Here is a 26,863-nt window from a genome sequence, read left to right as displayed (position 1 = left end):
CAAGGTAAGTGAGAGCCCTGCCACATGCAAGTACATATATTTGTTGTGGTGGGATCATCAATAAACAAGCTGACTAGCCATGCACAAGAAACGATTTCGAATACTTGACTAAATTTAACGATTGGGCGTGTTGAAGGAGGAGAGAGAAGATCTGTTGTGGTGGCAAGAGAATGGCTTCATCAATGGCTGTCAACCACATTAGCATTGCTTCAGCTGGTCAATGCAATATTCACTATTTTCTACGGTACTTGGTTTACTAGAGGAAGTTTCATTTTTTCGAGTGATAAGGTTAAATATAGTCAAGAGCTTGAGCCACATGACATGTTTTTTAAGCTCTGTTGGCTTGTGTAGGTCAATTGACCTGTGCGTGTCATGGCTCTGATTAACATTCACAAGGGCAAAGCTCACGTGCACTCTTGTTATTCAATACATGCATGATTTTTATAGCATTCAAACCTTAAAACTCTCTCCCTCTCTCTTGAGAAATAAACGACTTGCTATTATAAATCCACAGATTGAGGTTCAAATTTTTCCTATTATTTGATGATTCAAAGGGTGTAGAAATTGAACTCAAGACCTTCACCATCTCCAAATTTTGCCTCGTATTAACCGATGAACGAAACGTTCTACTATCGTGACCTACCAAGTCACGAGTCTCGTATGTCCTTAAGGCATCTTGAGATTGTTCGAAATTAGTAGTCCCTCTCTTCTTACCACACTAAAATCTGTCTCTCTCTCTCTCTCTCTCTCTCTCGGCCATGGCGATGGCGATGCGCCTGGCGAGATCGGGTTTCCGAGGGTTTCTGAGGAGGGCAGCCCACGGCGCGCCGATTTCTTCAGGTGGATTAGGCATTGCACCAGGTGGGAGAAGGAGCGCCTTCAGCCAGGCCGTGTATGCTCCTCAGACATACCTGGACAAGAGCATCGTGGCCGAGCGAGTCCTCGGTCTGTTCAAATCCCTTGATAAGCTCGACCCTGCCAAGGTCAGTCCTTTTCTCATCCCTTAGAAACATGTCAACGTACATGGGTGCTGTGTGAAGCGACAGTGCGCAAAGTTGTCATCAAGCGAGAGTTACATGTTCAAAAATGTCTAGTATATCTTCAGGGGGATCATTTCCTTTCTATGAAGGATGCCCATGCCAATGCCCTGCAAAGTGTTTCTACACGTTTTCGGCTTTGAGATGGCTGGTTCACTCTTTTATAGGGAGATCATGATGCCCCTATTTGGGGGGTTAGAGGTGATGACGGGAGTTTTATCAAACTCTATAGGGTGTCTCTATTGGCTAATCATGAAGCAACATTTGGCAACTTTAGCCTCTTCGCATTAAGATGGCCCTTGGGAAGATATCTACATAGAGTTGCGTTGTTTGCATTGCATTGGATGAATCACTTTAGTGAACAACGTGTGCTGAATCCTTCTATAGTGAATTGGTACGCCGGTCATTGCTAGAATTTTTGTTTGTTATGTTGTCAAATTGCATGTTTCTGTTGGACATTGAGTGAGATAGGATGTGGTACATCTATTGTTAAGCCCATTGCAGATTATGGGATATGAGAGAGCTCAAGCTTAGACTTTTGTCCAAGTTGGTTACAATTGTAGTTTTTTTTTGTCCTTGGCTAGGTGAGAGACGTTGGGGATAAATGTGCCTCCGCCTAGCCACCCATGTATTACTACACTGATAGTCACCGTCACTGCACACTACAGGTGGCGGGCATCCGTCACTGTCACTTTATTTTTTATTCTTTTAGTGACAGTTTGAATAAAGGAAGGTCCGGTCACACATTGTGACCGTCGGAGTTCCCATTTCTTGTCTTTCTCTTTCTTGCTCTTGCTCTCCCGCCATAGCTCTCGCGTGCAAGTTTTGATCCTTCTCACATTTCAACTGGTATCAGAGCTCGGCTTTCCGACTCTTGAGCTTGGCTCGTGGCATTCTCAGCTTCCCATCAACTCTCCATTCTCATTGGGTCTTCTTTTCGACAGCCATAGCTCATTCTCTTGGGCTCCCGTCACTCCCCGGTTTCTCGAGCTTCTTTCCGGTCTATTGAGACACCATCAAGTCATTGACATTGAGGTATTGCTTCATTATTTTAGAGATTTATTTCAGTCCACATGTCTAGGTAAACAGGGCAGTTACCATTGAAGCTTCCAATTTTCATATCTCTTTGCCACTGGTTGTGGGTTGCTAGAGGCTTGTTCCAAGGCCTCTTTGGCTCATGTTTGAGCCCTTCAATTTCTCCAGACCTGTCACGCGGACCAGCAGGAGCAGCAGTATCATCATGCTGATCTGCATGTGATTTTGGACAGATTTCATTCAGTCACACACTAGTTACTTCAGCTCCAGCTCCAGCTTGGCATTAAGCACTTGTTTGGGCTCCATTTTAGGCTTTTTGCACATATATTGATACTTGGCATTGATCCTTTGAGATTAGGCATTTATTTGATGGCTGAAAACAGTGTTTCAGGACTGTTATAAATAGTCTACAGACATTTGATGATAGTGCTACATTCACAGTTTATGTCTATGATTGTTTGGGCATGACTACATAACCGGTTTGATGCCTATTGCATCTCGATTGATTGGGGGATTAAAGATACATGTCATACTATGATTTTGGCCTGATTGTGGGGCTGGAAATACACAGTTTATAAGAGTAAATGCATGTTGAATATTCTTGGGCTGAAGCTATCTTTCATGCTTTGACATATGCCTATTGGTTCTGGATGTATGTCTTGGGTTATGCTATGATGTATTGATCATTGAGGGACGACTTCGAGCTTGTTATTGGATCCGGATGCTTTTGGAAGCTTGAGCTTATTTTAGCCCGCACATATTGACATCGGTCTATGCTTGACAGTGGTCAATGCTTTGATAGTTATATGCTCTTTGGGTACATGCTTACCCGACGCCTACGGCTTGATGCATTTGTCTTGGCACAGTGTAGCATGTACTTGTTGAGCTTTAATACTCTCCGAAGACTTGGCTTGGATTCTCATTTGCTATTCCGGAATTTCGTATTGGATGTCATTTTGGTTGTCAGAGATTTTTATTGGGATGTATGTCTTGCTCATGGATGCTACCTACAGTTGCTTTGTAGCCGTCATGCCCTTGGGATGCTATTGAGGCATTGTCTTGGTTACTTGTCTTTGGTACTTTGACTTGGTTTGATTGAGCTGTTGAGCTCGTTTATCCGCCTTTTGTGCTAGTGGGAGCATCTTGTATGCTTGATCGACATTAAGCAAGAGGTTTATGCTATTTGAGCATTTTGTAGATACTTGAGACTTTGGGATCTCTTACGCTTAAATGTTGTATGGTTTATGCACTGATATATTGGAGTTGCTTTTGACCGGAGCTTGGGCTTTGCACTCTTGTGAGCATACGTCTACTGGTGTCAGGTCTTGTCAGTGTTATGTATACTTTGCCCTACTATCCAAGGGGAATGCTTACTCATTGACGGATGCTTTGGTGATATGTTTGGGTGTTTGCTCAGGGTCTTGATGACTGTTTGGTGCTGATTTATGCCCGTTTATGGCTGGTCATATCTTGACTGTCATTTATTGACTTGGTGCAGTGATTTAGTCAGCAATTGACTCTCACAGTACCTTGCTGTCATTTATTACAGCAAGTATATAACTTCGGATTGACATGGATTTTTCATGCTGAAATATTCTGAAATGATGTACTTTCACTAGTACTTGGTGGACAGCAGCTTTGGTTACACTTTTCTCTTGATTTTCTCTCGATTTTGGTGATTTTTTGGTCATTTTTTGCAGTAAACAGCAAGCAGTTTTGAACTGTCTACAGTCTTCCAGCTTGCATTATAGCGAGTTCGTCCACTGATCATGCTATTTTCAACATAAGCTTGATGGTACGAATTACTCTTATTGGAAGAGCCAGATACAAGTGTTGGTGCAGAAATCGCAGATCAAACCATTGAGGTTGAGCGGGCATCCACCTGTAACTATGCCGGATAAGGAATGGCTTGAGCTTGATGAGTTATGCAAGTCCACTATTGTATTCTCTCTTATAGAACAGGTTCATTACAATGTATTTGAGGAAGAATAAAGTACATGGCAGTTGTGGGATAAAATCAAAAATCTCTATGACAAGAAAAGTCCAACGAGTCAGATGTATTGGTTGAAACAGCTTATGGATCTGCGCATGAAGGAGAATGTGACTATGTCTACTCACTTGAGCTAGTTTCATGCTATACTCAAGAACTTAACTTCGCAGGACATCACTTTTGCAAAGGATGTCACTCTTTTCTTGCTTGGTACTCTTAATGAGTTATGGAATGTATTCCGCACTGTATTATGTGTCTCTGTTGCTACCTTGAAATTATCTAATGTTAAGAGTGCTTTTTTGCAGGAAGAGGTTAACCGTAAGAATTTGGATGCCTCTCGTGTGTCGCATGCTATGACAGTTAGAGGCAGAAATGATGGATATGAAAAGCATGGCAGTGGCAGTGGTTATGGACGAGATTCTCAGAAATTTCGGTCCAAGTCTCGTGGAAAGTCACGTAGCAAATCTCGTGGCAAGAATGCAGATGTTACTTGTTACCATTGTGGGAAAAAGGGCTATATTAGGCCACAATGCCATGAACTACGCAATGAAAGGCACAAAGATAAAGGGAAAGACAAAGTGCAGGATAAGTCTTCTGATTGTAGCATAGTGCCTGCAAAGTCCAGTGTTAAAATTGAAGAGATCAATGTTATGTAGCCTGAGGATGTTGATGATGATGATTATATCCTTGCAGCTTCTTCTAGTGCTTCGCAGATGACAGAGATACACTCTATGTATGTACAGTATTGGCTCTTGGACTCAGGTGTGCCCTTTCATGTGACACCTTGCCGAGAGTGGTTTCATTCATATCGTACTATTTCGGGTTCTGTGCACTTAGGTGATGATAGGTCTCTTGATATTGTGGGCATTGGTGATGCTAGGTTGCAGTTTCCTTCTGGCAGCAATTTTGTTATGCAGGATGTACGTCATGTACCTGCTTTGACATGCAGTCTCATGTCAGCTGGTAGCTTGATGACGCAGGTTATCATGTATCTTTTGGAGACTCTGCATGGAAGATCACTCGTGGCAGACTTGTGATTGCGAGAGGTGCCAAGGCTGGCAGCCTCTATCCCTTGATTATATCCGCTTCTTCCCTTGATCATGTTTTGTCTGTGGATTCTATCCCACATGTATCTCTTTGGTATGCCCGTTTGGGCCATATGTCTTTGAAGGGAATGAAAATGCTTTCTGGTTTGCAGTACTTACCGCCCCTTGATTATGCATGTTTTGATTCATGTGAGCATTGTCTTTATGGCAGGCAGACTAGGTCTACGCATAAGAAGTCTAGTAGACTACGCATGAGTGAGCCCTTGGCATTTATACATTCGGATGTCTGTGGGCCCATGCCTTGTCAGTTTATGGGTGGTGCAAAGTATTTTGTTACTTTCATAGATGATTTTTCACGGAAAGTTTGGGCTTATTCTATTAAGCTAAAATCCGATATCTTAGCTGTGTTTCAGAGATGGCTTGCATTGGTTGAGAATCAGTCTGGATATAGGCTAAAATGCCTAAGGATAGATAATGGGGGTGAGTATGTCTCACGTGCTTTGGAGCAGTTATGTGATGAGAGAGGTATTAAGCGTCAGTTGATCATCCCTTACACCCTCCCCCAGAATGGTTTGGTTGAGCGGATGAATAGAACCATCCAGGAGCGTGTACGCAGTATGCTTAGCCTTGCAGGCCTACCACAGAGCTTTTGGGCTGAGGCAGTTAGTACAGTTGTGCATATCATAAACAGATCATCTTCTTGTGGTTTGGATTTCTAGATTGCAGAGGAGGTATGGATTGGAAAACCTCCCTCTTATGTGCACCTCCGTATCTTTGGATGTGAGGCATTTTGCCATGTGCCCAGGGACAAGAGAAGTAAGCTGGATCCTAAGAGTGTCAAATGCATTTTCCTTGGTTATGGGGATGTAGGCAAGATGGGTTATTGTCTCTGGGATCCGCATGCGCGGAAAGTCATTCGTAGTCATGATGTAGTTTTCCATGAAGACAAGATGCATAAGCAGCCTGAGAGAGTTGTTGAGATCCGCAGGGTCATATTTCAGGAGCCGAGAGCTCTCGCACAGCTAGTTGGACAGCTTACAGCTGTAGCAGATCCTCATGGTCAGAGTATTGGACATGCAGTTGGGCAGGGAGCAGAGCTTGCCGTGAGACGGTCTGCTAGAGACAGACGTCCACTTGATAGATTTCAGCCCTCGATGCATTATGTCTTGGTTACAGATGCAGGAGAGCCTTTCACTTATGATGAGGCTATGCACAGGGGTAACAGTCACTCCTGGGAGAGGGCTATGCAGTGTGAGATAGACTTTTTACATAAGAATGAGACTTGGGATTTGGTTTCCTTGCCTAAGGACAATAAGGCTTTGCCATGCAAGTGGGTGTATAAGCTGAAAAGTACCCCTGGACACCCCAAGCCGGCATACAAGGCTAGATTGGTAGAAAAGGGTTTTAAGCAGGAGCATAGTGTAAACTTTGATGAGGTTTTTTTTCTGTGGTTAAGATGACCGCTCTGCGCTTAGTCTTGGCTTTGGTTGCTTAGCTTGACTTGGATTTATACCAGATAGATGTCAAAACGGCTTTCTTACATGGGGACTTGCATGATGAGATTTATATGGAGCAGCCTAAGGGCTTTGTAGAACCTGGCAAGGAGCACCTAGTGTGCAAATTGAAGAAAAGTCTTTATGGCTTGAAGGAGGCACCTAAGGAGTGGTATTATAAGTTTGATTCCTTTATGTAGTCACAGGGCTACAACAGGAGTGCTATGGATCCGTGTCTTTACACGAAGAAAGTCCTTGATGGTTCTTTATTGATTTTGGTACTCTATGTGGATGATATGTTGATAGCAGGGAAAACTCATGATGAGCTAGATGCTCTTAAGGCTCAGCTCAAGAAGAGCTTTGAGATGAAAGATCTGAGACAGGCCTGTCACATACTTGGTATGCGCATTAGACGGGACAGGCATGAGGAACTCCTCTACTTGTCACAGAGGGAGTACATTTATAAAGTCCTTGAGCGTTTCCGCATGCAGGACGTAAAGTCTATTGGCTGTCCTTTGCCTTTTTATGTGAAGGTATCACAGGCTGATTATCCGCAGACAGATGAGCAGAGGGCCGAGATGGCCAAGATTCCCTATGCATCTGCAGTGGGCAGTCTTATACATGTTATGATAGCCACTCGTCCAGATATTGCCTTTGCAGTTGGTGTTGTGGCACGCTATATGACTACACCTGGCAAGAAGCATTGGGATGCTGTGAAAGGTATCATGAGGTACCTGAAGGGCACTGCAGATATGTGCATATGCTATGGTAGCTAGGATACAGGAGTTGTGGGGTACACTGACTTTGATTATGCATGACATGCAGATAGTAGGAAGTCCACTTTTGGCTATGTATTCACCTATGTTGGAGGTGCTGTTTCTTGGATGTCCAGGGTGCAGAAATGCACGGCCCTTTCTACTACAGAGACCGAGTATGTTGCAGCCACTGAGGCTTACAAGGAGGCCATTTGGTTGGGTCGTTTGGTTGTTGACCTTGGTATTGATGCTATCCCTACACTGCATCGGATTCTATGAGTGCTATTCAATTAGCTAAGAATCCGGTCTTTCATACGAAGACGAAACACATTGAGTTGAGGTATCACTTCATACGTGGGGTCGTTGAGGACAAGTCTGTTGACCTTGTCAAGATCTCGACGGACCAGAATCCTGCAGATCTGCTGACGAAAAGCCTCTCTACAGAGCACTTTGCCTTTCTCAGGAGGTTGATGGGCGTGGGATGAGATGTCTTTCTTCATCCTGTTGTACATGTGTACATGTTGTACTGTCTTTTTTCTTTCCACTCCTCACTAGGGTAGATTCGCCTTTAAGTGGGAGGTTGTTGGGGGTAAAGGCGCCTCGGCCTAGCCGCTCGTATATTACTACACTGACAGTCACCGCCACTGCACACTACAAGTGGCGGGTGCCCGTCATCGTCACTTTATTCTTTATTGAGAGGGAAAGTTGTAGAGAGAGAAAATTCAGAGTTTTGTCGCGAAGAATGACTGAAAATCAGTCAAGTGCAGTTGCTGCCTTGCCACAACAGCATGTAGATGCAAAGAACTGAAGAAAATCAGTCATTTATTGTTGCTGCCCTGCCTCAACAGCCTGTAGATGCTGTCTTCTGCTGTTGATTAGTCTTCTTTTGCCCCTGGCTACCTCAGAAGATCCTCCAATGGTTGCAATCAGACCAGCAGTCTCCCCTCCCTTTCTCTTGCAGGCTAAATTTATAGAAATACCTCTCTCCAATCTCTAAAGACGTTTTTCAGTCTTGCATGGGCATTTTTCACAAGTGGCAACCTTCCCAAATGGCTTTTCTAGCATTTTTCATAATTAAATATTAATTTTCAGCCTTTAAATACTGGAAATTAATCTAATAATTATTTCAGCACCTTGACAAATAATATGACTGGCCAATAATTAAATTGGCTAGGGCCCCAAGGTTGTCCACGTCTGACGGACGGGTCAACCCGTCTTGTCCTGTCCGCTGCATCCGGTCCCGTTCGGACCCGTCCGACTGCGCCTCTCCTTGACCCATCCGGTTTTCTATGACTCGCCGTTCGCTGATTGCGCCCCACCGTGATTGTTACGCCGCGGTCTGCATGCGAGTCCTGACTCCTGTACGCCTGGGCCTTGCGGTCACTTTTTTGACCGTTTTTCTTATCTTTCTTACCTTTCTTTTCTTCTTTCTTTCTTAGCTTTCTTTCTTGCGTTTCTTTTCTTCTTTTCTTTCTCACCTTTCTTTTTCTTCCTTTTTTTCTTGAATCTTCTCTATTCTTTTTTTCTTTCTCTCTATTCTTTTGTTTCTTTCTTTTCTTTCTTTCTCACAAAGATTCAAGAGAAAAGATTAAAGATTAAAGTTTTAAACTAACAAGTTTAAAAACTCTCCCTCACCCTCCCAAAGGCCAATCCTAAACCCCAAAGCACTCTCCCTTTCTATAAAATCTCCCCTCCCCCACCATCTCATTCATCCTTTCAAGTTCTCCACCCCTCCTACTCCTCTCAAGCTCTCCATCCTTCCTACTCTCTCAAGCTCTCTCCTCGAGTCCTCCCTTAACCTCTTAACCCTTGCAACCTCCTCCTTCATCAAGCTATAGCCTCTCTCTACTCACTCAAACTCTCCACTCCATGAAGCTTTCTACTCTTTCCACTCCTTTCTTCAATCATCTCATTCTCCACCCGTCACCCTTGTAAACGGCCCGAACAACGTAGTATGCTTAACAATTATGATATTCACTTGTTTTCGAGATTTAATATAAAAGAGAATGGACACTTAAAGCTGAAAATGAAAATTACTCACAAAATTACATTTTTCCATCGTTGATCAACAGTACATGGATAGGGCTTGCTTCTTGTTGCTAAAATGGAAGAAAGAGCTCGAGAAGGAGGTGCTATAATGAATTTACAGGCTTGCTGTCCTGTAAAACAGCAGTGATAGAAGAGGGAATATGGAGGAATTTGATAATGGAGAAGTGGGGGATGATGATGGGGATGGATAGGGCCAGTTTCTGGCTATCTGTGGGTGATGTACATGAGTTTACAGCAAAGAAAAATGATGCTGAATGAAGAAAAACGAGCTCTTATTTATAGGAGAGAGAAGAGCTAGTACAAAAGGGGAAAGTGGAGTAGCACAAGACAAGTGTCTAGCCACATGTCATGAGATGTGACAAGTGGTGGGACTCTTGGAAACTTGTGTGACAAGTGTCTTGGCACTTGTCTCTTCTCTATGGCCTTCCTTTTTGGACTGAATACTGTCAAGAATAGAAACAACCAAATTTAGTAAGCACAGTCAGAGTACATAATTTACTATTTTTAGAATGACATCCCTATTTTTTAGGACTAGCATTTTTCAGCTAATTCGAGGCTCCTAAAATTTAGGGATCTCCTAAAATTTAGGGACCCCCCAATATGGGTGTCATATGAAAGCTTTTTCCGTGTACATCGCAAAAACGGTATCAGAATCTTCATGTGACTTTCCTATGCAAAGAAATGTGCATTTCAAGCTTTCAGCCCACACATGTACATTATACAAGCATTTCATGATCATGCCATCTTGTTGATTGTAACTGTCTGTTCTGGCGGATCTAGCCTACACTTCAAGGCATCAATCCTTTCTGTGTGCGAGTCTAACCCTGATATGTGTGAGTTCTGGTCACAAGCGCCCAATCAGGCGATATAGGTGGAAGTGTGAACCATCTTTTCTCTAACCCACCTCGTGGGTCCACCATAACCTGTGACCACTCATCAGTGGCCAGCTCCAATGCACTTTTCTTTATATCTAATTAGTGCAAAGGAAACAAATTTAATAAATCATTATATAGACAAATTAATGAAAAAGGATACAAATTCTGTTTCTATAGAGTTGTGACAGCCCTCTGGCTTTTATTCGGCTGTCCTCAGCTGAAAAGCTTCTTGATATGGCTGAAGAATGTCTGGGTAATCCTTCATGAATTTTTCATCTACCCATTGTGCATCTGTTGTGGGTAGATTCTTGAATTTTAGTAAGAATTTTCGTGTCGCAAGGCCATTCTCGTGGTTCGATCCTTGTGAAACAAAATCTATTCAGGTTCCAAGAGTTGCTCTATTTCTTCAACTTCTGGGGGATCTTCAGTAATAGGTTCCTTTGGTTCTGGTCTTATGTAAGGTTTTAGCAAACTTACATGAAAAGCATTGTGTATTTTTCAATGAGCAGGAAGCTCAAGTCGATAAGAAACTTCATTTATTTTCTCAATCACTTTGAAGAGTCGCAAGTATCTACTAGAGAACTTTGGAAAAGAAGAATTTTGATCGGAACCTTGTTTGAGTCTGCTTTTATCAAACTTTAGCAAGACATATTGACATTTTTCCAAAAGCCAAAGGTCTTCTTCGTTTATCTGCTTGCTTCTTTTGTTGCTCTTGGGCAACTTTGATAGTGGCTCGAACTTGATCCATTGCTGTTTTTAAATCTGAAGCAAATTCATCAGCAGCAAAAATCTTATCTTTAGTGCGAATAATTGGAGGAAGAATCACTTTACCCTGTATTATTTCATTTGGAGCTTTCCCTGTGGATGAGTGCACTGTATTGTTGTAAGTTAAGGTAATTTATTTTATGCATGAAAAATTCACTCTTTTTACCATTTACCAAGAGTTGATTTTGTTGAAGTAATTGTAGAACAATCTCCAAGTGCTGATGATGCTCCTCTTCATTCTTGCTAAAGACAATAATATCATCAAAGAAAGTACCGACATATTGTCGATGCTTTCTAAAGATGTGCTCCATCATTCGATTAAAGGTGGCTGGTGCGTTGGTTAATCCGAAAGAAACCACCAAGAATTCATAAAGATAGTATGAAGTGCGGAAAGCAGTTTTGTGTATATCTTGTGGTATTACCCTAATTTGATGATAACCACTCTTTAGATCAATGCGGTTGAAAACCTTTGAGCCTCCTAGACGATCCAAAATGTCGTCAATTCTGGGAATAGGAAACCGATTTTTCAGAGTGATTTTGTTGAGGGCTCGATAATCAATGCACATCCTGAATGTGCCATCTTTCTTTTGAACAAGAAGAACCGGTGAACAAAATGGTGAGCTACTTGGCCTAATTAGCCCACGCTTGAGTAGGTCTTCGACTTGCTTTCTGATTTCTTCTTGTTGAGGACGGCTCACACGGTATGGTGCTATATTAGGAGGAGAACTGTTCGGAATAATATCAATATGATGGTCTTCTGGCCTTTCTGGGGGAAGCTGATAAGGAAGATCTTCCGAAAAACAATCTTTATACTTTTCCAAGAGCTGAAGTCGCTCTTGGTTTTCAGCATTCATATTATCTTTTACATCAATGACATAAAGCAAACAACATTGAACACAATCCTTAATTACTCTAGAGACTTGTATATGGCTTACCATAGGTATGGTGTCTCCAAAAACTCCAGCTTGGATCTCGTACTTCTTGCCTTTGTTGGTGAGTTCTATCTTCTTTTTCTGAGAGAAGATGGTTGAATCTACTCTATGATTCCAGGGCATGCCAAGAATCACATCGTAACCATCAAGGTCTCCGATACAGAAGGTATCTTCGTCATTGTAGCCTTGAATTTGAAACTTGAGCTTGCCAATGTAGGGTGTCACAGTCTTCACTGTGTCATCTTCATCGGTATTTAAAGCTTGGCGAACTTCTGCCGGAGTGTCCATCTCTTCATTCTTTAATCCAAGCTCTTTAGCTATTTGCAAGGAAATGACATTTTCATTCGCCCCAAGATCTATCAAGAATAGTGCTTGCTTACCTTGCAATTGTTCCCAAGCTTTTAATAATTAGCGCATCTCTGGAGTGTGAGTTGTGTTTGCAACTACATCACTGATAGCATTGATTTTCACTGGCAACTTAGGCTTGTTGTCAGAAACCTTGCTTTGTCCTTTGTTTGGACATTGCTTTGCTATGTGGCGTGTTTGTCCACATTTAAAGCACTTCCCTTCTTTCATGAAGCGCTGCTTTTCTTCTTCGGAAAGTTGCTTTGCTTGTGGATATAGATTGGAGCGAAATTGAGGAGCATTAGGAGGTGCATAGGGCTTCATCTTCTTTTGATTTGATGGTTGCTTTTGCCGTTGTTTTTGTCCTTCATTTGGGACTGAATACTCCTCGTCATCAGCCACTCTCTTCTTATCATTCTTTTGGAATGATTTGTTGCCATTGTGTTCCATTTCCCATGTCTCAGCATGGTCAATGAGTTCCCTGAGACTAGAACAATGATAATGATTAAGAGCAGTACGAAGTTTAAAATACAAATCTCCTTGAAACTTCCTAAGCTTTTCCGAACTGCTGATCTTCTTGAAATGTTGGACCTTCAAAAGTAGCTTTCAAAATCTCTTGGTATAGTCACCAAGTGACACATTTTTCCTTTGCTAAATCCGATCCCATTCCATTTTTACATCTCTTTTGAAATGAACAGGAAGAAATTGGCTTTGTATCATGCGAACAAAGAACCGCCATGATTTTGGGGCAGCATGATCATATTCCAATCCCGTCCACCAAGTATGGGCTAAGTCGGTCAAATGTAAAGCTGCAAACTTAATCTTTTCTTTTTCTTTATACTTGTCACGACTATACAAAATTTGAAATTGACGAATAAACTTCAGAAGAAGATCAGGATTTCGGGAACCATAATACATACTGAATTTGATTTTCTTTTCAAGTTGAGATAGTGACTTAGTCTTCTTCTTCTTCTTATGCCTTCGTCCATGCTCGGATCTTGAGGTTGAAGATGATGAAGTGCTTGATGGGGATGAAGATGGAGACGAGGGTGAAGAATGTCGACGCCTTTGATGATGATGAGGTCTTCCATGAGAAGGGTGTGACTCTTCGTCACTAGAAGAGGGTTCATCAGAGTAGGCGCCAGATGACTTTGAAGAAGAGGATGAGCTTCGACGCGATCTCTTTCTTTGTCTTGAAGTAGAATGGGACTGCCTCTTAGAAGTAGTTGGATTTCTTGATCGGCTCCTTTCATTGGTATGGCTTTGTCTCCTTGAAGTAGATGGGCTTCTTTCCTTGAATTCTTTGGGATTTTCAACTTTTTTTAGTTTGAGAAGTTGCTCACGAATTTGCTGGTTCTCTTCTCTAAGACTTTGAATGGCTTGAAGGATAGCACTCAACTGATCCATTGAGACTCTAAGAAAAATATGCTCAAGCACTCAATGCAAGGGCTGAAAACAAACAAACTTATAATTGTAAGCACTACCAGTGTTGGGGTGAGGACCGAGCCAAAGCTCTGATACCACTGTAAACTCCTCGAACAATGTAGTATGCTTAATAATTATGATATTGGCTTGTTTTCGAGATTTAATATAAAAGAGAATAAACACTTAAAGCTGAAAATGAAAATTACTCACAAAATTACAGCCATGAAAATGTAAAAGTAATGGAGACAAGATTGAGGGTTGAAGATGGGCAAACCCCCCTCCCCGAAGGAATGTATTTCTGCTCAATCCAAGTCCCTTAGGGAAGAGGTCAGTTACCATCAACTTGAGAGTGAGGAGAAGTAATTCTCACTCTCACAAGATCATGCAAAGATGTACAAACACACGTGCATTATCTATTATGCAATGATAAGAGCTGATTTCTTTATAGTATGAGAGAAGAAAGAGGGGAAATTAGCTTTTCTCCATCGTTGATCAGCAATACATGGATAGGGCTTGCTTCTTGTTGCTAAAATGGAAGAAAGAGCTCGAGAAGGAGGTGTTGTAATGAATTTACAGGCTTGCTGTCCTGTAAAACAGCAGTGATAGAAGAGAGAATATGGAGAAATTTGATAATGGAGAGATGGGGGATGATGATGGGGATGGATGGGGCCAGTTTCTGGCTATCTGTGGGTGCTGTACATGAGTTTACAGCAAAGAAAAATGATGCTGAATGAAAAAAAACGAGCTCTTATTTATAGGAGAGGGAATAACTAGTACAAAAGGGGAAAGTGAAGTAGCACAAGACAAGTGTCCAGCCACATGTCATTAGATGTGACAAGTGGTGGGACTCTTGGAAACTTGTGTGACAAGTGTCTTGACACTTGTCTCTTCTCTATGGCCTTCCTTTTTGGGCTGAATACTGTTAAGAATAGAAACAACCAAATTTAGTAAGCACAGTCAGAGTATAAAATTTACTATTTTTAGAATGACATTCCTATTTTTTAGGACTAGTATTTTTAGGCTAATTCGAGGCTCCTAAAATTTAGGGACCTCCTAAAATTTAGGGATCCCCCAATATGGGTGTCATATGAAAGCTTTTTCCGTGTACATCGCAAAAACGGTATCGGATTCTTCATGTGACTTTCCTATGCAAAGAAATGTGCATTTCAAGCTTTCAGCCCACACATGCACATTGTACAAGTATTTAATGATCATGCCATCTTGTTGATTGTAACTGTCTGTTTTGGCGGATCTAGCCCACACTTCAAGGCATTAATCCTTTCTGTGTGCGAGTCTAACCCTGATATGCGTGAGTTTTGGTCACAAGCGCCCAATCGGACCATATAGGTGGAAGTGTGAACTATCTTTTCTCTAACCCACCGCATGGGTCCACCATAACCTATGACCACTCATCAGTGGCCAGCTCCAATGCACTTTTCTTTATATCTAATTAGTGCAAAGGAAACAAATTTAATAAATCATTATATAGACAAATCAATGAAAAAGGATACAAATTCTGTTTCTATAGAGTTGTGACAACCCTCTACGCTCTCTCTATACATCATCAATGGCACCCCCTCTCCATGAGGCTTTTCGCTTGCATTGTGCCTACTTCGAAGGAGTGAAGGAGAAATCCAACACTTGCAAGTGGCAATGCAAGTATTGTCCAAAGATCCAAATCTCATCTGTCACTCGCCTTCTCATCCACCTTTGCAAATTAGGAGGGGAAGCCACACCATGCCCTGGTATCCCCGACGATGTCTATGAAGATTGTCGTCGGAAATACTTGCCATTGAAGCGACGCAAAGGCCTTTCAAGGACAAGTGAGGAGGTGATTTATCTCGATCATGAGGTCTCGGATGCGAAAGATGATCCCTCTCCAACTGTCTCGGTTTCCTCCGTTGGAGGGGCCTCTTCTATCCCATCTAGAAAAAGCCATTCGAGTGGTGCACCTATGCCCAATAGACAAGCCACTCTTGCCCAAGCAACAGGGCAAGTTTTCGGTCTTCTCTCCTTTCTCAAGGAGAGGCAAAGGCAAGCGGAAATAGAGATTGCGCGCACCATAATTTAGTTCAATCTCTTTTCATATTCGCAAAGTGAATCGATGGAAGTGAATGGTGAAAGCCATTGCCGCCATTGGTCCATGCTAGGGATGGTACGGTGTCACGTACAATGACATGCGTACCAAGAAACTCGATGAGGAGAGAGAGAGGATTGATAAGTCCCTTGAGCCCGTGCATGCTGGTTGGGTGAAGTATGGATGCTCTATCCTATCGGGTGGATGGAGTGATTGAAAAAAAAAGGGGATCATCAACATCCTCATCTCTTGTCCACTTAGCACATACTTCCTACAAGCAGTAGATGCGGGCACAAGGGGAAGGAGAACCACGAGCTCGTTCATGTATCAGCACATACGGCAAGCTATCATTGAGGTAATGCTTCTAAATCCATTATTTTGTAATCTCTTCTTTTAATCTCCCAAATTTATTCTAATTTCATTGTGTATAGTCTTGTAGGTTGGGCCGCAAAATGTGGTGCAAGTTGTCACAGACAACGCCTCAAATTGTGCATCTATGGGGTGGAAACTTGAGGTCGAGTTTCCGTCCATAGTATGGATACCATGCGCTACGCATTGTCTAGATCTTTTTATGGAAGATATAGACAAGTCAGAGTAGGTGGCGAGGATTGTCAACGATGCTTGCACAATCGTTGGCTTTGTCAACTCCAAGGTTCGAGTTTTTGCGATATATCGCTTTTACTGGAACTTGGAGTTGAAGAAGCCCTCGAAGACTCAGTTTGCGGCCATGTGGCTTCTCCTCGAGCGTCTCTATGACGTTCACAATAAGCTACAAAAAAACGGTTGTGTCAAATGAGTTTAAGGAATGGCTTGAAGGGGAGTTCGCACCAAGCGAAGTGGAAGTAAAGGCCGTTCAAAGGCTTTGCTTAAAGGAGGAATTTTAGATGGATGTGAGGGGCATTATCATTGCCGTCACTTCCATCTACAAGGTACTTCGCATGACGGACATGGAGGGGGTTACTATTGGCCTCCTCTATCATCTTATGGCGGATGCAATGGAGGAGATACAATCATCGACCATCTTAGATGGGGAGATCTTTTCTTCATGGTATTGTTTAAAAAAAAAAAGATTCATACTTATTTTTAGTTTTAGAATCTATATTTCATATTGTCTCACACTTTCCTTTCAAATTTCACCTCTAAATATTCTTCTCTAAATCTTTATTATCTTACACCTTCTGTAGTGATATCTTGGATACTACTTCTAAAAGAGAGAACATTCTCTTTTTGACAAAGAAAAGATGGGAGTGGATGAAGCGACCCATACATGGGTTTGCGACACTATTGCATCCTGCCTTCAAAAAACCCTCTCTCTTTATGGATGCCAATGTCCTTGCTGATCGTGATGTCTTTCTTCCAAAGGCTTTGGTGGAAGAGCACCATGGTGTTTTCCTTCAAGAGCTCATTAATTATAGTAATCTAAGGGGCACCGCTTTCGCATCTACCATTTGTTGGAAGCGAGAATCGTTGGTAAAGCCTTTTTTTTTGTGGGAGTCATTTGGTTATCAATTGCCTCACCTCCAAAGAGTGACCTTACGCATTCTTGCACAAGTTTGAAAATCTATTCTCTTTTGATATTTAATTCTAGTTACTTTAAACTTACTTTTTCTTTACATGGTATAGGATTGTTCGTCGGGTGCATGTGAGAGGAATTGGTCCATTTATTCCCTCATGCACACCAAAATTCGTAACAAGCTTAGCACACGACAATTGGAGCGACTAATTTATTGTCGCTCCAATTTACGCATGCTACGCAATATGCATGAGATGTCTATGGCAAGACAGGTATCGTATATCTAATTTTTATACTTTTTAGTTCATAACTTTATTTATAGATTATGAAATATATTTAAAGAAGTTTCATTTGTTTAATCTAAGTTCTTCATTTTTTAGATGTATAGATAAATGTGGATTTACTCAAGCTCTCCGCTAGTACACTTAAAAGTGTGACTCGCGAAAGAGACTTGGAGGAGGAGCAAATCTTTAGGGAGCTTTACTTGGAGCTCGACGAGATAGACTGGCGGGTCTCTTGCACTCTTGCACGGCGCGATAGCAATGAAACTTCCACTTCGGCATCCACATTGACTGCCCGTGATGCTTGTGGGGCCCTTTACGCTACACAAGAGGTGGGAGTGGCTCGAGAAGTACTCCTAGTTCTGCCCAGGAGGACATACCTATCACTCACTCTCACCTAGAGCTTAGAGAGCCCGAGTATGATGACGAGGGCAATGTCATTAGTGAGGGTGATTTTGTTGAGGAGGGTGATGGCTCCTTAAGCAGTGACGAGGATGCTTCCACCTTCGATGCTGAGAGTGATATGAGCACCTAAAGTAATCATGTATCTTGATTCGGATTAAGCCATGGATGATGACTTTTATCTCAATCCATTTTTGTACACTTTTTGTATGAGATTGCACATCTGGCTCATAATAAAGTTGTTGGTTTCATTATTTATGCTACATAGTACACTCTCGAGTTTTGTTTCAACTCTCTTTTGCACTTTTGACTTGAATCTCTAAGTTTATGTTTTAATTTATAAGTTCAAACATTAAGCATAGACTTAATATTATATATATTTTTTCTATCATTGGACGTAGGTCCAAGATTTATTAGTCTGATTGGTACCGTACTAGCATCGGACTGTACTAATCGGACGTGACAACCATGGCTAGGCAACTTCCATTCTTGAGTGTCTCTGCGCCATCTTTGACGATCAGATTGGTGTTAGGTACCATTAAACGCCACTTCTCTAGTGTCACCAACTGGCACTTATGGCCAAATGGATGACATAGGCCAATAACTGCACCAGATACCACCAAGTACTTGTGTAGCATAACTTATAGTAACATTTGTCTTTGACATCACATGATTTCTTTGGGTCCCGAACTCGTAAATTTACTCTAACTCCAGTTGCACCTCACATGTTCATCATTTACTTAATCATGTGATTAAAAATTAATCCATATATTAAGTGAGGTTTCAAAAAATACATGTCCTCATGACAGCCCTTCCTCTTGAAATCCTTGCAATCGTCCTTGATTGCACTGCCAAATGCATCAAAAGCAAAGTACTACATTGGAATTTTCCATAGGGCATCATAGTCAACACAACATTGTGTACCGTTGTTCAACCATTCCATATACCCAACATATAGTGAAAATTACCAACCAACATAACATAACATAAGAGTCACAAAGATTCTAAAAAACATTGCTAGATTATCATATGGCATGTCCATTTTTCATGAGCTTAACTCATCCGGCAAAACCAAACCATAGTATAGCGAAAACCAAGCATAAACCATGGTTAAAACATCAATGGCATCATAACATATGTTGTTGTCCATGGAACTAGATATAAATCATTGAAAACTGAGCATAACCTAATCATAAATTGATCACTTGTGCTGATCTGAGAACTGATCACAAACTGCTGCAAATGTGACCCCAAACTGATCACAAACTCATTGTAAAAACTGACCAGCAATCAATGCAAAAACTGATCCAAAAAGTGACCATAACCGGTTGCCAAGCTGATCAAAAACTGAGCTGAATACCACCGAATATTAATGATCATACGCAGAAAACCAACATTCGATAATCAGCCCATGATGATCATTAACTGATGCTATACCAAGCATAACTGATTACACACTAAGTATAATGGATGCAAATGTACAGTTTCAGAGCTGTAGTGAAAACCATACCGATCTGCATACTAAACATAGTGACTAGTATACTAAGTAGTGACCTCATGGCAAACATACTGTCACCGCAGTACCTTGGATGCATGCTGAATACATCTAAGATCCACAACATACGAGAGCTGCCCATAACTGAGGAGCAAAGGTGCTAGCTCCCTCACAAGTATCAGGTAATACTTTGGACCTCTGTTCTGTTGAATCTGACGGAGCCTGAACTAAAGTCGGCTCTAACTAGAAAGTATCAAGGTAAAGCTGCAACAATTGAGGATGGTCTGCCAAGTCATCCTCCTCCATCCATTTGGCATCCATTGGTGAATAATTCTGAAACTTCACCAAGTACCTTCTGAAAACCTTACCCTTGATCTCTCTCTCTATGTTTCATTTTCAGATTGTACATATTGATGGTAAAAAGAATGTTGTGGCTGATGCACTGTAACGTAAGCTTCAAATTTCAGTTGTTAGCCTGGTTTATCACACTGAGTTGGATGCCATGAAAGAGCAATATGTTGCTGATTCGGACTTTACTAATGTTTATGATCAGCTTTGCAATGGCCAAAGGCATGAATACTTTGTGCTAAGAGATGGATTTTTGATAATGCATGGACGACTATGCGTCACAAAGCAATTAAGGCCTAGAGTTATCACTGTAAGTCATGTTCCTCCGTATGCAGGATACAGAGATATTGATGCCACGGTCAAGGCAGTGGAGCATTTTTTTTATTGGCTAGCTTTGAGGCATGATGTAGAACAATTTGTTAAGACATGCATCGTAGGCCAGAAGGTAAAGTATGATAGGCAAAAGATGTTGGGTTTATTGCAGCCCTTGCCTATTCCAGATAGGCCTTGGCAGAGCATTGCAATGGACTTTATTTTTGAGCTTTCTAAGACACCTACAGGGAATGATGAGATATGGACTATCATTTGCAGATTTAGCAAACAAGCTCATTTCATTCCATTGAGGAAGAAAATAAAGGTTGATCATATGGCATGATTGTTTTTGTAGCACATCTTTAAGTATCATGGTATGCCAGATTCGATCATTAATGATCGAGACCCTCGGATGACCAATTTATTTTGAAAGGACTTGTTTGAGAATATAGGTACCACGTTGGAATTTGCATCATCCTTTCATCCGCAAACATATGGTCAGTCTGAGGAAGCAAATTGCACAGTGTTAAATCTTTTGAGGTGCTATGGTTCAGACCACAAGACACAGTGGGAGCACGCCCTTGGTTGAGTTTTTGCTCACAACAACACAGTGCATAGTTCTTCGGGTAAAGCTCCATTTGAGGTGGTAGAGGGTGGTAAGAAAGTACCCCTATTTTGCACACAAAAGATAAGATCTTTGAGTTTGATCGCTATGTGAAAAGCATGGATGTAGCTTATTAGAAGGTTAAGTATGCGCTTCAAAGATCGCAGGATAAGCAAGAGAGAGCAGCTGATCATTATAGGCGTGCTTTGCACTTTGCAGAGGGCGATTATGTATTGCTGCGATTTGAAAAGGCACGGTTGAAAAGATGAAGGGCAAAGAGTGATTGTATCCAAAGCTGTCAATGAGATACTGTGGGCCATTTCAAGTGTTGTAGAGAATTAGTGATGCATGCTATAGGCTGAAATTGCCTCCACTTTGACGGATACACAATGCCTTTCATGTGAGCTTACTTAGACATTTTCATGGAAATGTGCTAGAGGATGTATCTGTTGAAAATCAGCTGGAGGTTCAAGAGCATGATGAAACATTGGTACCAAAGCCATCTCCCAGCCATTTCATAGCCTTGCTCCGAAGATCTCGGCATTTGGACCCTTGGAGGCAGAGAAATTGCAAATTTCTTTGCTGTAAACCCTAATTTACAACAGAAATTAGGGTTTAGCAGCAGCCTTGGGAAGCATGCTAGAAATTGAAAGCTCCAAGACTTGGATTCAACAAGGTTGAAGGTGAATTTCAGGTGGAGGACTAGCCAGCCATTGAATTTGGGGCATTTCCATCATCTATAAAGTGGGTGAAGGTCAATTGAGTGTTCGAATTAAGGGGCAAAATAGATTGAAGATTTGCTGGTCACTTTGGGTAGCAAGGGGAGTTGAAGTTTTGAAAGGGATTGGGAGAATCCCATTGTAAATCAACTTTTTCTTCAATTAAGCTAAAGAAATACCGAAAGGGGTGCCAATTTTGGGGCCAATCGGGTGTGCATTGTCCAAGATCAGTAGGTAAATTTGTATTTTCAGATTTGCATTTATTGTTTGTTGCTGTAATTAAGTTGTAATCAGGGATTTACTACCCTATCCGAGGAGGAAGACTGGTTTCATGGTTCCATTGCCGGGATGAGAGGGAAAGCTGTAGAGAGAGAAAATTCAGAGTTTTGTCACCAAGAATGAGTGAAAATCAGTCAAGTGCAGCTGCTGCCCTGCCACAACAGCATGTAGATGCAAAGAACTGAAGAAAATCAGTGTTTACTGCTGCTACCCTGCCTCAACAGCTTGTAGATACTGTCTCTTGCTGTTGATTGGTTTTCTTTTGCCCCTGGTTGCCTTAGAAGATCCCCCAATGGCTGCAAATCAGACCAGTAGCCTCCTCTCCCTCTCTCTTGTAGGCTGAATTTATAGAAATGCCTCTATCCAGCCTCTAAAGACGTTTTTCAGTCTTGCATGGGCATTTTTCTCAAGTGGTAGCCTTTCCAAATGGTTTTTTCAGCATTTTTCATAATTAAATATTAATTTTCAGCCTTTAAATACTGAAAATTAATCTAATAATTATTTCGGTGCCTTGAAAAATAATCTGACTGACCAATAATTAAATTGGCTTGGTAACTTTCATTCCTGAGCGTCTTTGTGCCATCTTTGACCATCAGATTGGCGTTAGGTACTATTAAACGTCACTTCTCTAGTGTCACCAATTGACACTTATGGCCAAATGGATGACCTAGGCCAACAAATGGCACCAAATACCACCAAGTACCTGTGCGGCATAACTTATAGCAACTTTTGCCTTTGACATTCCGTGATTTCTTCGGGTCTCAGGCTTGTAAATTTACTTTAACCCTAGTTGCACCTCACATGTGCATCATTCACTTAATCATGTGATTAAAAATTAATCCACATGTTAAATGAGGTTTCAAAAAATACATGTCCTCATGATAGCATGAGGGGTAGATTTGTAACATGTAGAGATGGCTGCAATAAATGCAGTCAAACAGGTCAAAAAACTTGTGACCCAACTAAGAAACAGGCCGCTTGGCAAAGAAAGTGATTGCCCCAATAAAAACACAGCAAAGAAATAGATCTGTCTGCTTAAAAATAGGCTACCCAGCAGAGAACAGGTGCCATCTGGCCTACAAATATGCTGCCTGGCCTGGATAAGGCTGCTGGGTTGCAGAAAATAATGTTGCCCAGGTCTGTCAGAATCTGCCTAGTGCTGGAGATTGCTCTGCACTGCCTGAAACATAGGTCAGAATCTGCAGCGTGTGTGCTGGGGGGACTGCCTGCAGAAAACGTAGGTCTGCTCCTGCATCAAGGGTGCCGCCCAGCCTGTTTGATGCTGCTTGGAAGCTGAACACAGCAAATCCCTGTCAAATGCAGATTGAAAGGGGCTGGAAACAGTCTGCCTTGCAGAATTTGACTCCAAACGCAAGCGTGCAGCACAATTCGGAAGGTGCCCAGCTGGTTGAAAGAGAGTGTTGCTCGTGTTCATAATCTGTGGTTTCCACGCGTGGCTTGGGAGTTTGAAACTATGAGTGCACAACGAAAAGAAGAAAGTGAAGATGGAGAGGAGGAGACAAAGAGAGAATGCAGGAGAGAGAAAGAACAATGTGACTGCAATGGCTAAAGGTATAAGGCTGCAATGGTTAGCCCCAACATGCAACTCTACGCGTTGGTGTGGGCACTAGACGGTAGCAGGGGGATGAGAGAATGAGGAGGGCTGGCTGATCACGAAGGATTGATGATGGATGATGAGACTAGAGGGCAGGCCGCCTATATATAGGCAAAAAGTGGCAAAACCCTAAATAGGGTCAAAACCCTAAAAATGGCCAATAGTGCCCAATAGAAAATGCACTAATGCACCCTCCATCTCAAGTGTCCAAAACACATAAAATGATAGACATATACAATGTTAGAGCTCCTAATGTCCTCTTCTAACTCAAATTGAGGCTCACAAGAGGAGGTGACCACACAAGACACACATGACTGCTAACAGGAAGTCCTAATTGGGTGCCCAAAACTGTGCTCTTCTCGACATGTGGTAGAATGGTGGTCTTGCACACAAAGACGAAGAGATGGATGGACTTGCATGGATGATGGTGTCATGTCCATAGAGGCTAAAGATGTGGAAGAGATCCTCTACTTCCTATGTTGGCAATTGTGATCATGCTTCTTCTCAACTCTAGAGAGGGGCAAGTGCGAGGGTGGGCAGAGCTTGCTGATACTCTTTCATGTTCTTGCTCGATTAGATGTGTGCCATTGTGCCCACTTGTTTCAGCATTTCCAAAACCTTGGGAGTGTTGTGTCCAACACCAAGTTCTTGATGGGATGTACCACATGATGTGTTCATGTGGTCTCACATTACAGGACCTGGAGGGCATGCTTATGTTCTAGTAGAGGAATGTTGGTGTGGCTTGTCCCACTTTGCCAACTGGTCACTGCTGATGTGTTCAACATGAGAAAGGAGCAAGTGGTGTTAATGTTATGTGATTTTGGAAGAGCGTGCCTTAAAATACTTTATTTCAAGGGGAACTTTCTACATGCGGGTGGGTACTGGTGAGACATGAAACTAAATGCCTGTAAAGTATTTGTACTGGATTCAATATATGTGAATATTCAATAGGAATACAAACCGATGACATGAAGTTATGGGACATTTCATCATTGATCACCATTTCAGTTTCCTCTGTTACTGAAATGTGTTCCACGGTGATCATGAAATTTTACCTCTTTTAAATAAGTATTCAACTGTCTAATTAAGTGTTTTTTTGTTAGGATGATACTGTGGTGGAATGTGCTGCTGTTAAGAAAGATTGAACCTAGCGACCTCATAATGCCTTCTTAAGAATTTAACTAAACTGTGTTTGGATACTACAGTAACACTGTAACTGTACAACATATTATGTTACTGTACAACATCTTTTCAGTATGGCGAACACAATGTTTTCCATATGTGAATGATACTGAATGGGTAAGACCGGATACAGTTTTTGACTTGGTCAGATGAAGTCCTGTGTTACTGCAGGTGTCTTTGCCTTCCGATTTTAAAAAGGATTTGGAGATGGACATCTTGGACAAACAGGAAGTTATCATAGCTTTGGAGGATGAGTTTGCTATAGATATATCAGAAGCAGAGGCTGATAAGATCAATTCTTGTGAAGATGCTGCAACTTTGATTAGTTCTCACCCTCAAGCCAAGTAGATCTGTAGTTTTCTGAAGTGTTACACATTCTTATATTTGCAACATGGTCTTCAAATGCTCAAATGGAATAATTGAACTCTCAAGATCTGCTGTCATAATGGTGGAAGAAGTGTTCTTTTGAGATGAAGTACCAGCATCCTGACTCTAATCTTAGATGTTTCGGCAAATTATGATAGACTCCCTGGTTTTATCGTAATGTTTATTTGTAGTTCCTTGGCTCAGTACGAACTTTATATTAGTTAGCTGTATGTTGGCTGATTTTACAAAGTAAAGATCTAGCGGTATAAAAATGTTGATTTGATCTCTTATCACGGCTAGCTGTTGCTCTGCATATTGGTCCCATTTCCATTCAGTTTGTTCCTTGTTTCTCGGTAGTTCAAGACTCCAGTGCATTTTGATGCTATTCATAGGTGGATGTAAAATTGAAGGTTTGTAATCTCACCTTGTTTAAAGGGTTCAGTTTTGCTAAATTTAAAGGGTAGACAATTGATCAGGGAACCTGCTGTCATAAGATAAGAGAGCATTTCTGATCTGAAGGGCTTTGAAATGATCCTACTAGCGTGCCTTCATTTCTTCAGGGTTTTTATTCTCGTCCTCTCATTATCACCAGCAATACCTTGTTTCTTTCTCTTATGTTGCTGCTATTATATATTTCTCCTCTTTTTTATTTTTCTTGTGTTGATTCTTGTTCTTCCTGATCGCCCTCTTCTTTCTTTAAATTCCTCTTTTCATTGGTGGTGTGATTTCTCTCTTCTCCTTGTCGTTGTGTATTGGCGAGTGTGGGCTGCCTTAGCAATCCAAAGCTTATACATTTTCTTCTCTGCAAAATCCTCGTACATTCTAAATGATAAAAGTAATCCTTCTAGAAGTTTTCTCATCATAAGATTTATGCAACTTATCTCCCCCTCGCTCCCCTTATTGAGAGCTACATACATATTATAGTAGATGTTTCCTTGACGAGTTTGGAGCTCTCTTGTTTGTTGCTAGCACCAAAATTCTCATGTTATCCTTACCTATTCATATTTTCCTTGCTTGCCAATGCCTTTTGTTGTCTTTCTTTGAGATAATCTACAGAGGTTCATTATGTCTTCCTATTCTCTAACCTAGGTGGAGCCTTGATTGTGTTCAGGATTTCTTTACCCACCCTTTCTCCTTGGCTTCCTAATTCTTGTAAATACTAGGAAAATTTTTCAAATTCTTGTACCTTGTGGCAGCGTATGTGGTAATAGTTCTCGTTTCTATTCAATGACAATCCTCCGTGGCCACTCCCTTGCAAAAATGGCTGAAGAGATTGCACACAGCCACTCCCTTGCAAAAATGGCTGAAGAGATTGCACACAATAGCATGCATTTAGAAATCCAAATAATTTTATCTCAAACAATATCTAGAACGTTTGAAGCACTTGACCAAAGACTAATATTGAGGCACAGATACCCTCGCCACCTATGCCTAGATTGTCCCCCCCCCCTCCCCCCCCCCCCCAATGCACACACACTCACTGTGTTGGAAAAAAAGAAAAGTAAAATGAAAGTCAATTAGGTGAAATAGGGGATGATATTCAAACTAGACATGCATATTTAACTACCTTTTGGCACAAAGTTAAAAATGAAAGGAAGCATTAAACCAATTGCCTTGTATCCAAATATATTGTTGAGAATTGATTTCCTTTTACACTTTGCCTTATATCTAATGATATTGTTGATGATTAGTTTCCTTCTCCACTTGACCACACCAAAGCCAACTATAACCCTTCCCATCTAATATAATCAAATGTTAATGCCATGACCTTAGAGTTTATGTATGTTCATGTGTAGAATTTGCTAGAGAAGAAGATTATTTGATAGAAGGGCTTGTTTTGAGGAAGTACAAACAAATATGATTTGAAGATCAAGCTAGAAAATTAAATGTAAAGGGAGATATATATACGTATATACGTATATA

The 26,863-nt window shown here is 41.4% G+C and overlaps 1 protein-coding gene and 1 pseudogene across 1 annotated transcript; both read left to right on the top strand.

Moving 5' to 3' along the window:
* The first annotated feature begins 690 nt into the window (after window positions 1–690).
* LOC148038682 (uncharacterized) lies at window positions 691–25,228 on the top strand. The gene is made up of 2 exons (XM_087674315.1): window positions 691–983; window positions 24,746–25,228. The coding sequence occupies exons 1-2, from the start codon at window positions 759–761 to the stop codon at window positions 24,920–24,922; spliced, it is 402 nt and encodes a 133-aa protein (XP_087530441.1). The 5' UTR covers window positions 691–758; the 3' UTR covers window positions 24,923–25,228.
* LOC148038683 (uncharacterized) lies at window positions 15,315–18,561 on the top strand (annotated as a pseudogene).
* Window positions 25,229–26,863: the final 1,635 nt, after the last annotated feature.

This window comes from Lygodium microphyllum, chromosome 3 (genome assembly GCF_053477565.2).
Source record: "Lygodium microphyllum isolate KBCC chromosome 3, Lygodium_microphyllum_v1.1.10, whole genome shotgun sequence".
In the NCBI taxonomy this organism is placed as follows: domain Eukaryota; kingdom Viridiplantae; phylum Streptophyta; class Polypodiopsida; order Schizaeales; family Lygodiaceae; genus Lygodium; species Lygodium microphyllum.
This window is presented reverse-complemented; position numbering and strand designations above follow the sequence as displayed.

Excerpts from the sequence above, each read along its gene's own strand:
- LOC148038682 (XM_087674315.1), top strand. The coding sequence starts at position 759 with ATGGCGATGGCGATGCGCCTGGCGAGATCGGGTTTCCGAGGGTTTCTG. Across the intron at positions 984-24,745 it reads ATAAGCTCGACCCTGCCAAG|GTGTCTTTGCCTTCCGATTT; the intron begins GTCAGTCCTTTT and ends GTGTTACTGCAG.